The sequence below is a fragment of the Coregonus lavaretus genome, assembly GCF_964263955.1.
Source record: "Coregonus lavaretus genome assembly, chromosome: 16".
In the NCBI taxonomy this organism is placed as follows: Eukaryota; Metazoa; Chordata; class Actinopteri; order Salmoniformes; family Salmonidae; genus Coregonus; species Coregonus lavaretus.
In genome coordinates, this window is record NC_140003.1 from 9,094,676 (window position 1) to 9,106,747 (window position 12,072).

General features: G+C 42.5%; 1 protein-coding gene across 1 annotated transcript; it reads left to right on the plus strand.

Annotated features, from left to right (window-relative positions):
* The first annotated feature begins 581 nt into the window (after positions 1–581).
* Positions 582–11,619, plus strand: LOC311144050 (ATP-dependent RNA helicase DDX18-like). Its single transcript, XM_084179986.1, has 14 exons — positions 582–789; positions 2,091–2,276; positions 2,447–2,725; positions 5,458–5,593; positions 7,349–7,449; positions 7,622–7,821; positions 8,036–8,150; positions 8,273–8,412; positions 8,794–8,955; positions 9,531–9,683; positions 9,833–9,946; positions 10,147–10,203; positions 10,455–10,632; positions 10,880–11,619. The coding sequence occupies exons 1-14, from the start codon at positions 684–686 to the stop codon at positions 11,023–11,025; spliced, it is 2,073 nt and encodes a 690-aa protein (XP_084036112.1). The 5' UTR covers positions 582–683; the 3' UTR covers positions 11,026–11,619.
* The last annotated feature ends 453 nt before the right edge of the window (positions 11,620–12,072 follow it).

Consider the following 12,072-nt stretch of genomic DNA (forward strand, 5'->3'; position numbering starts at 1 on the left):
AATTACTTTAGCTTCCTTCCAGCCTGTGGGCACACACACACACACACACACACTCCTTTAGGCTTTGGTTAAGAATGTGTGTGTGTGTGTGTGTGTGTGTGTGTGTGTGTGTGTGTGTGTGTGTGTGTGTGTGTGTGTGTGTGTGTGTGTGTGTGTGTGTGTGTGTGTGTGTGTGTGTGTGTGTCCGTGTCCACAGGTGTGGAAGGAAGCTGAAGTAATTCCACTGCATTATAGCAAAAAGGGGTGGGGGATCCTGCTTCTGGATACAACAAGCTGCAGTACCCCGGTCGGCCTTGAACTCTGACATTGCTCTTCCATATATTTATTTATTTTTTAATTCCGCTGGTTTACTTCGATTTGTGTGTGTTGGGTATATGTTGTTAAATTATTAGATATTACTTGTTAGATATACTGCACTATCGGAGCTAGAAACACAAGCATTTCGCTACACTCGCAATAAACATCTGCTAAACACGTGTATGTGACCAATAAAATGTGATTTGAACTTCATGGCTTCAATGAAAGCGGGCAGTCGTTCTCCCCTGGACAGTAGAGACGATTTGCATTCTGGCAATATGAATGACAACCATATGGGGTCCTATGTATTTACAGTTAGGCAGGCAACTGTCTAGCCTAGAGGGGTCCTGAATTCCACACGTGTGTATGCGTGCTCAGCTGCAATCATGGCAGATCTTCAGATGAGGCTTCTTCGGCAGAAAATCCAGAAAAGAAGCGAAAAGAACAAAGAGCGAAAGATCCTTAGGAAACAGAAACAAGAGGAAGATAATGGTAACTGTTTTGAAGTAGTATTGAAATCATTGTCGACAAGTTGTATTGACACTATCGCGCTAGCCAACCTCGAAGCAAGGCTAGTAGGTAGCTAGCTAGCTAACTATGTCTCTGATGGGTGTATTTACGGGGTTGATGTCTCTCGGAAATCACGCATAAAACAGCCTTTTAGTTGATACACGTAGCTAAATCACCGATCGTATTAACGAGGGAATGAACAAACCATTCCATTAGTTTGTTTCTAGCTAGCTAGTTACCACTGTTTATTTTGGTAGTTAACGTAGCTAGCTAACGTTAGCCATTAGCTAGTGAAACAAGAAATACATCCTAGGTAATTGTTATTTACATTTACATTTACGTCATTTAGCAGACGCTCTTATCCAGAGCGACTTACAGTTAGTGAGTGCATAATTATTATTTTTTATACTGGCCCCCCGTGGGAATCGAACCCACAACTCTGGCGTTGCAAGCGCCATGCTCTACCAACTGAGCTACACGGGGCCCATCGCTCGCATGTTGATTTTGTCCATCCACACCAGACAATATCAAAACCAACTCTGAACCACCTATATTAATTTGGGGACAGGTCGAAACGCATGAAACATTCATGGCCATTTAGCTAGCTTGCTGTTGCTAGCTTATTTGACCTGAAATGCACAAGGTCCTCAACTCGGACAACGAATCCACAGATAAAAGGGTAATCCTAGTTAGTTTCTAGTTATCTCTCCTCCTTCAGTCTTCTTCTTCAGTTCAGCTTTCAATTCCCCACATGGGTATATGCTACTAAAACCAATGAGGAGATGGGAGAGGCGCCTGTCAAAAATCTACTTTAATATAACATCTAAATAATTTAACAAATGCAAAATACACACTTACTGTACACTGTGTTAACCGGTTTTAACAGTTGCAGCCAAACGGATTTTTCAATGACAACACATTTGTGGCGTCTGTCTTCAGTTTACACACAGGGATTCGGAGACGAAGATAGCACTAGCACAGGTAGTCCACTCTGTTGTCCGTATTTTTTCCGTAAACATGCGCGGTAACCCTAACTCTATAAAGTTGTGTATCAATTTAACCTTTTGTTTTTTGAACATTATTTATTGCCAATTACACACATGTTAATGTTCAGACCGAGCGTGGCACTTCTTAACAAAACTCTCCCCTACAGAAGGCGCCTTCATCCAATGACTGTGTTATGTAATGCAACAGATTCATGATCAAGGACTAGCTTGTAGTACTAGTTGAATGATTGCCTCCTTTGCCTGGTTGATGTGATTTTGTATTCTGTGTATTCACAGATGATGCAAACAAACTTCCAGAGGAGTGTTGTGATGAAACGAGTCATGGGGCCACAGCAATTTCAAAGCTACAGAATGCCAAACCCATGAAGAAGCAGCAAAAACAGAAGAATGTGTCTGCAGAGGTGGACACAGAAGAACATTCTGTCAAGATGAAAAGGAAGCTCAACACTGCTGAATCGCCAGGTAATGTTGTGTAACGTTACTATTCAGTCACTGATTTAAATTGTTGTAGCTAGAATGATATTCTGATATTATGCACCTTTCAAGAAGGCCAGGGTTAATGGCTACGTGTCAGTTTACCAAGTCAATTCATGTTTTCCTTGTCAAAGTATATTCATATGCTTCTAACGTAGGTATGAAAAAAGCCAAGAAGGACAAGGCAGATGATGAGGAGGATATGGAGGAGAAGGGAATGACTGTGACTGAGGAGGATGCTGATCAGGCCACAGACAAACCCACACAGCCTCTTGAAGGGGCAGAGGCTGGAGAGGACGAGGAGGAAGATGATGACGAGGAGGAGGATGATGAAGAGGGAAGTGAAGATGAGGCGGAAAAGGGTGAAGGAGAGAAGTTTGGGGATGATGAGGAGGAGGAGGAGGAAGATGGACCAGAGCTCCCAACTGGCTTGACAGGTATTCAATGTTCATAGGTCAATCAGAGGCCTTTACACTAACAAATGTTAGCCTTGTCAACTGTGCATGTTATCTGTAGCAGTAATTTCTCAGTATTAGATATGGGTAATTAACTATTTACAATTTAGCCTCTGCAAGCCTACAAATATGTATAATATTCTGTATTTTATCCATGTCCTGCCTGGTAACCATGGCCACAAAAAAACTTCACTCATCATGAGAGGCTGCAGTTGCTTGCAGGTCTGCGTACCCACATGTGCATCCCCTCCACCACCCCATTGTGAGCAAACCATTTTTGCAGCCCGCCTCTTGACAGTGGAGAGCATTTTATTTTATTTTAGAGTTAATTTAGCAGTTTTAAAGAAAGTTTGCTGCAATTCTGCACATTTTGGCATGGGGGCAGTGAGAAGATATTGCCATTTTATAACGAATTCCATGCAGTTCTACTCATTTTGCCATGGGGTTGAGCGGTACATTTGCTGTTTTACAGCTAATTTCCTGCAATTCTAAACATTTTGCCATAGGGTGGAGAGAAATGTTTGCAGTTTTTTGTCCTACCAAATCCGGATAGCACTGCTGGGTGATTTTAAAAAGTCATAGTCAATCGATCAATAATATAATAATACTCTTAGCAAAACATTTTATCTTTAATTTACAATTTGTAGAAAGTATGAGAATAGAAAAGGTTCAGAACTTTTGTGAAACATCACAGCACAGTTGAAAAATATATGGCAAATATAAATCAAAACTGGATGGTGTTCAGAGATGGATGGGAGGGGTTGAGGGTAGCTGAAGGATGGGACTAAAAACAAACAAAATAACTATTGTAAAATATACTGTGTACGTAAAATGTACAGTGCATTCGGAAAGTATTCATACTCCTTGACTTTTTCCACATTTTGTTACGTTACAGCCTTATTCTAAAATGAATTTCATTGCTGATGCAAAGGGTCTGAATACTTAAGTAAATGTAATATTTCAGTTTTTTATTCTTAATACATTTGCACACATTTCTAGAAACCTGTTTTCACTTTGTCATTATGGGGTATTGTGTGTAGATTGAGGGGGGGGAAACTATTGTATACATTATAGAATAAGACTGTAACGTAATAAAATTTGGAAAAAGTCAAGGTGTCTGAATACTTTCCGAATGCACTGGATGTAGTATGTATAAGCTGGAAGTAGAAGCCTACGTGTTGTCTATTAGTTTCCTCCAATTAGGGGAGAGGTGGTAGGGTTAGGGGAAAATAATAAAGGAAAATATATTTTTTTAATATACAGTACCAGTCAAAAGTTTGGACACCTACTCATTCAAGGGTTTTTCTTTGTTTTTACTATTTTCTACATTGTAGAATAATAGTAAAGACATCAAAACTATGAAATAACACATATGGAATCATGTAGTAACCAAAAAAGTGTTCAACAAATATTTGAGATTTTACAAATAGCCACCCTTTGCCTTGATGACAGCTTTGCACACTCTTGGCATTCTCTCAACCAGCTTCACCTGGAATGCTTTTCCAAAAGTCTTGGGAGTTCCCACATATGCTTAGCACTTATTGGCTGCTTTTCCTTCACTCTGCTGTCCGACTCATCCCAAACCAAAATTTCCACCGGTCTAATGTCCATTGCTCGTGTATCTTGGCCCAAGCAGGTCTCTTCTTCTTATTGGTGTGCTTTAGTAGTGGTTTCTTTGCAGCAATTCGACCATGGAGGCCGTCATTGTAAATAAGAATTTGTTCTTAACTGACATGCCTAGTTAAATAAAGGTTAAATAAATGGAGGCCTGATTCACACAGTCTCCTCTAAACAGTTGATGTTGAGATGTGTCTGTGACTTGAACGCTGAAGCATTTATTTGGGCTGCAATTTCTGAGGCTGGTAACTCTAATGAACTTATCCTGTGAAGCAGAGGTAACTCTGGGTCTTCCATTCCTGTGGCGGTCCTCATGAGAGCCAGTTTCATCATAGCGCTTGATGGTTTTTGTGACTGCACTTGAAGTAACTTTAAAAGTTATTGAAATGTTCCGTATTGACTGACCTTCATTTCTTAAAGTAATGATGGACTGTCGTTTCTCTTTGCTTAATAGAGCTGTTCTTGCCATAATATGGACTTGTTCTTTTACCAAATAGGGCTATCTTCTGAATACCACCCCTACCTTGTCACAACACAACTGATTGGCTCAAACGCATTAAGAAGGAAAGAAATTCCACAAATTAACTTAACAAGGCACTCCTGTTAATTGAAATGCATTCCAGGTGACTACCTCATGAATCTGGTTGAGAGAATGCCAAGAGTGTGCAAAGCTGTCATCAAGGCAAAGGGTGGCTATTTGAAGAATCTCAAATATCTCACATTTTGATTTGTTTAACACTTTTTTGGTTACTACATGATTCCATATGTGTTATTTCATATTTTTGATGTCGTCACTATTATTGTACAATGTAATAAAAAAAAAAGTACAAATAAAGAAAAACCCTTGAATGAGTAGGTGTGTCCAAACTTTTGACTGGTAGTGTATATATTTATTTACCAGAAAATATATACAGTACCAGTCAAAAGTTTGGTCACACCTACTCATTCAAGGGTTTTTCTTTATTTTTACTATAAATAAGTAAAGTTGCCTATTTAGGTAATCCTTAGTCAGTCTTCTTGCCGTGTCAGTGCTGGAGTAGAGACCTTCTATGCCAAACCCATGCAGGTTTGAACTCTGACTGGTTTCTGTATCCCAGGTGCATTTGAGGACACGTCGTTTGCCTCTCTGGCCTCTCTGGTGAGTGAGAGCACTCTAAAGGGTGTGAAGGAGATGGGCTTTGACCACATGACTGAGATCCAACACAAAAGCATCCGCCCCCTACTGGAGGGAAGGTAAGCCTACAGTTTATCTCCCAAGGTTTTTATTAGCCAGAATTTCAACCTGTAAATGCATCCCTGTACCTCTACAATGCTGACTAAAACAGAGCTCTGTAATATCCGACTAGGGGTGTGGCAGTCCATTAAATGTTGTCCGCCTGTAATTGTCATGCACGGTCTCACAGTAATTGATCGTTAATTAACATAAACATGTTTAGCATCTCCGGGCTTCCCCGCATACAAGCTGCTGATTGGTGCGCGCATTTGGAACATCTACCAGTCTAATAAATCCAGTTCATATAGCCTACACCTTCACAATAAAATCCATTATTTATTTAATTGTGATAGGCCTATAAACCTGTGAATGTCTTAGAAATTAAAAGCATGATGCGACTATATTGATGATTTGGAAAAAGTAATGCGCTCTGATCCTTGTGCTTCCCACGGAGAGAGAGAGGCAATTCCATTGCTGCTCTGCTGGTGTGGCAAGCCAGTTAGGGGATATCGAGTCAATGGAAGATGGAATTAAAATGACAGAATTAAAAATGGAATGAGAAAAGCTACAACGATCAAAAGCCAACCTGGTAGGCTGCTATTTAGGCTATAATCATCACAACTACTGCTACCAGACTCTTGTTATACTGCTCAATTTATACACTGCCCCCCATCCCACCCTTCCCCAATACACATGTTAATATTGGGCAATAAATTGTGCCTTCCTGTATTATACTTATGCTAAAAAAAGTGTTCTATTCTACTGCCATTTACTGTTCGTATTCTTATCATTTCTTATTGTTGTTACATTGTCGAAGGAACCTGCAAGTAAGCGTTTCGTTGGACGATGTATACCATGCGTATTCCGTACTTACCACTAATAAAACGCAGTTAGCCTCAATTAGCTTAGTTGGCTAGCTTCTCTCGGTTTGATGCAGTCAATTGGCCCAGGGTAGGGGAGGGAATGGCCGGCAGGAATGTAGCTCAGTTGGTAGAGCATGGCGTTTGCAACGCCGGGGTTGTGGGTTCGATTCCCACGGGGGGCCAGAAAAATAAAATAAAAAATAATAGTGTACCACTAACTGTAAGTCGCTCTGGATAAGAGCGTCTGCTAAATAACTTTCTAAAATAAAATGAAGACCGGTACTATTTATTCTGATGGAATGATAAATAACTAGCAAAAAGTTAAGTGGTTGCTGTCTCTCCCTCCTTGCCTGCTCCGAGCCTCCGCTCCCTAGTAGCATACAGGTGCTCGCTCTGTCCCTCGCTCCCTTTCTCCATGGCTCCAGTTTAATAAAGTAGCAAAACAATTGGCTTTTCTGCTGCTTCCCTCACTCGGATCGGACCGGGTCCATAAGGGGACATGTTTGGTTGTCCTTTCGGTAGGGATTTTAAATATATGCATATTGGGTCCCATCACCATTTGTCCTCATTGTTCATATTATTCCAATTCAATCATATAGTTAGAGAGCAATTAGAGGGACAATGGAGCACTGAGTACCATGCCATTAGCGAGGGCTGTTAGCAAGTTTGGTAGGCTACCCATCAATGCCATTCATTTACGCAGTTTTGGATGGGATTACCGTGATCAACAGAATTTGACTGCTTTCATGACTCGTGACTGCTGGTGTGGCGATAATACGGTCACCGCAACAGCCCTATCCAGGACCACCAAAAGTTGGCAAATTGCATCCTAGAATCAGCCCTACAGGACTGATAATGAACTGAGTAATGTTGTTTTTGGTTGACTTCCTTTGCACTTTTGAATATTCCTAGAGATGTCCTGGCTGCTGCTAAGACTGGCAGTGGTAAAACCCTGGCCTTCCTCATCCCCTCCATCGAGCTCATCTACAAACTCAAGTTCATGCCCAGGAACGGTAAGATTAGGAAAAGATTAGGTTGAACCAATGTTATAAATATGCTGCCCCAAAGCTCGTCTTTTTTTAAGCTCTGCTAACATCAAAGGCATAGGGTCTAGACCAGAAGAAAGGTCTAGGAACTGAAATGGAACTGGTCTAAAAATCAACCCTGCTTCCCCTCTATCCCCAGGCACAGGCGTGGTGATCCTGTCCCCAACGCGTGAGTTGGCCATGCAGACGTACGGCGTGATGAAGGAGCTGATGACCCACCACGTACACACCTTCGGCCTGATCATGGGCGGCAGCAACCGCACGGCCGAGGCCCAAAGGCTGGCCAACGGCGTCAACATACTGGTGGCCACACCCGGCAGACTGCTGGACCACCTGCAGGTAACCATGATGATGAGAACAGTACATTTTACTAAAGTGCTTTTCTTATATTTCTGTCAAAGTGGGGACCAGGTAACCTCTAAGCCCTGCAATTTTGACAAAGGATTGTATTGTATAACGTTACAGTGTAGGTTACTTATTTACAGAAGGATTTTTGCACACATTTAGTCCTGGCTCTTCATTTGTTTCATGCCCACCTCCTTGCTCTCTGTAGAATACTGCTGGCTTCATGTATAAGAACCTCCAGTGTCTGATCATTGACGAAGCCGACCGTATCCTGGAGGTCGGCTTCGAGGAGGAGCTGAAGCAGATCATCAAACTCCTGCCAAGTACGTACCCACATCATGGCCATAACCAACCTTGCATATACTTTACCATGTGATTTGATGTTGCTATTTGTCTTGTGTGTATGTCTAACTCCCAGTGTCTAACATCATGCATTGTTCCTCAGAGCGGAGGCAGACCATGCTGTTCTCGGCCACCCAGACCCGTAAGGTGGAGGACCTGGCCCGTATCTCCCTGAAGAAGGAGCCCCTCTACGTGGGCGTGGACGACAACAAGGACAACGCCACCGTGGATGGCCTGGAGCAGGTAAACAAAACAACTCACTGCTGCAGAGTGTGACGATAAGCTAAGTGAATTGCCGTAGGTTGGCCCAAGACATGAATTAACTGAAAGTAACAAAGCAAACGTTTTATTGTTAGTGGTTCTGACAGCTGATTTTGGAGTGCCGAAACTCAAATTCAGGCATGGTTATGCAGGCCGTTCAGCAAGATTTGGCCTGTAGTGGCTCTGTCCTTTCCTGTAGTGTCTGCTAGATAGAAATGGGGTGGTTTGAGACCCTGATGTGTCTCCACCATGGCAAAGTTATAGTGAAGTCTCACACATCAATTAGAATATGTACTTGACAGGTATGTGGTTCTCTGGTGCATCAGATCAGGTCTGATATGTAAACATTGTCTTGGTTGCCAGGGCTACGTGGTGTGTCCGTCTGAGAAACGCTTCATGCTGCTCTTCACCTTCCTGAAGAAGAACCGTAAGAAGAAGCTGATGGTGTTCTTCTCCTCCTGCATGTCGGTCAAGTTCCACTACGAGCTGCTCAACTACATCGACCTGCCTGTCATGGCCATCCACGTGAGTTGTCACCTCTCAGTCTAGCAGAAGGGAAATGGGTTTCTCTAGGACCGGTTCAGATAGTACCTCCCTGTTTCTGACTGTCTGCTGAAAATGACCTGTCACTTTATTCGCTTGTCTCAGGAAGTTATTTGGAGCCCTTTGAGTCGAAAAGACACTCAACACATATACATCACTAATTACGCCTGCACTAAAATATGATTAGTCTCCGTGTCTCTAGTAACAACAACGTAGGTCCCAAGACAAGCAACAGATTGCAGGCTACACTCTGTGTCAGTAGTCTTCGGACGATTATCTGGCTCAATTTGAGCTTTGCTACAATGAACCCCAGTCTGACCCCACAAGGCATTCTCTCTCTCATGGGTCTGCAGATGAGACAACTGGTACATCCACACTTGTGTCTTAAGGCCCTGTACCATTATAACACATCTTATGATATGAACCAATATTGCGCTATAGGATTGAACACACACACGTACTGTAATATGCTGTGCGGTTCAGCAATGGCATCTTATCCTATGTGGGCAATGCTGTCTGTGGCTGACGTCTAATCATCTCTTTTTCGCTGATCTCAGGGGAAGCAGAAGCAGACGAAGCGTACCACCACCTTCTTCCAGTTCTGTAACGCTGACTCTGGCATCCTGCTGTGTACAGACGTGGCGGCCAGAGGCCTGGACATCCCTGAGGTGGACTGGATTGTACAGTATGACCCCCCAGATGACCCCAAGGTACCTAGTGAAGTTTGAGACACACTTTCATGTATCTTTGACACTATTTAGAAATAACCTCTAATCTATAGGCATCTCCAGCCAATGCCTCAGTGAAGCATTAACATTTGTTTCCCTCTTCCTTATTTCTTCCCTCTTTCTTATCCTAGGAATACATCCACAGGGTCGGCAGAACAGCTCGCGGGATCAACGGCGTAGGCCACGCCCTCCTGATCCTAAGGCCAGAGGAGCTGGGCTTCCTGCGCTTCCTCAAACAGGCCAAGGTAAGACCCTAACACAACCATTTTTAACCTCAACCCAACCATTTTTAACATTAACCCAACCATCTCTATCCCAACCATCTCTAACCTTAACTTAACCCAGCTCTTAACAGAAAAACAAGGAAAACATGCAACTGATTAACCATCTTTCAGTAGTGGTGAATTATGTTTTAAAAGGACATTTTGTTTCCATGTTGCCTCAGGTTCCTTTGAGTGAGTTTGAATTCTCTTGGGCGAAGATCTCCGATATCCAGGGTCAGGTAAGACATGCATCCACATTTATTTCTGCATGTGAACCAGAGCTAAATGACATAACATCTGTGAGAGAGAAATTACATAACATATGTGACATAGTGGACTACAGTCGCTAATTAATTGATATGGTCAAATGATAAACAACATCCTCCTATGAACAGGAGTGAACTTCTGTGACATTTACGCAATTATCTGACAAGCCTTAATTTCCCAATGCCAAATTCACACAAAGGTCTTCACATTTTGTTCTTTGAAGCTGGAGAAATTGATTGAGAAGAACTACTACCTGCACAAGTCAGCCCAGGAGGCCTACAAGTCCTACGTTCGGGCGTACGACTCTCATTCGCTCAAAGCGATCTACAGCGTAAACACGCTCAACCTCCCCATGGTGGCGCTCTCCTTCGGCTTCAAAGTGCCCCCCTACGTCGACCTCAGTATCCTTTTTCTACGGCCAACAACCAAGGCATACGTTCACCAATGTCGTTTTTCAAAGTGTTGCATCGCCTTGGTTTATCCATTTGTTGTCATGACTTCTGCAAACTTATCCTGGCTTATCCCATCTATTTATTTATGATTACAATAATGATACATAGTAATTATAGTATGCTTATATATTTATTTATCATTACCTAATTGGTCAGTTCAGTACAGTGTTTCCCTTAACCCAGCACTCCTCTCCAGACGTCCACAGCAAAGGAGGACTGAAGATGACGAAGAGGGGCGGAGGCGGCGGCTTCGGCTACCAGAAGGGCAAGCCCGCTCACAAAGCCAAGATCTTCAAGCACGTCAACAAAGGCAAGGGGGACAAGAGGCAATTCTCCCGCTAACCTGCGGACCTTGGGGGACATTACAAAATGGCTTCCTGACCTGGACTCTCTCCCCTCTCGCTCGCTGTCCAGAGACCTATCTGTTAGCCTGTACTGGGCATTGTGTCTCGCTCCCTATTTGTGTGTGATAGACCTATCTCTTGGGTCGTCACTAGTTACCACAGCCACAAAGTTATAGACCTTGCCTATTTCTTTTCTTAAAATCTGATTTTAAACCTAACCTTAACCACACTGCTAACCTAATGCCTAACCTTAAATTAAGACAAATGGCACATTTTTGTTTTCATTAATTTTTACGATATAGCCAATTTTGACTTTGTTGCTGTGGTAACTACTGACAGCCAGTCTCTTGCCACCTGTAAGGGCCAATTTTTTGCTCCAATGTCTCAGCCTGTTTTTCTCTGAACAGGACTTTTGTATTTGTAGTGACAGGACTCTGTGGGCTCATACCGCCCCTGCATTCCTTTCCTCACAGCAGGTGTGGATTTTACCGTGGATTCTCTTTGATATGAGTATGCAGAACTGTACATTGATTTGCATTGTTTTCCTCCTTGTACTCTACTGGCCAATTAAAAAAAGAAATATACACCCACACTGTTGTTTGTTGGTACACAGAATTCAACCAGTCTCTTCCCATTTGTATACAGTTTATTTTCTTTTTTTCGGAGCCCTTTCAGTTATAGACCTGTGTTGATACATTTTGTGCCTAAGATTTAGTGCACTTGCGACCTTAATAATTATAGGTTGGGTATTGCAACCAATTTCCTTAACAAAGGTAATGGCACACTGTTTTCTGAATTGCATTTGAGTAACAGATCACACCATTGAAGAGATGGTCCTGCCCTCTGAGCAAATGGTTGTAGTGATAGAGGAGTTCCACATGGGGGCGGTGTATTCAAGCACAGGTGTGATGTACAGGTAACTGCCAAAATAATGGAAAAACTTCAGTAAATGAGGGATACAAAGTATTGAACGCAGGTTCTTCCACATAGGTGTGGTTCATGAGTTAATTAAGCATTTAACATCCCATCATGCTTAGGGTCATGT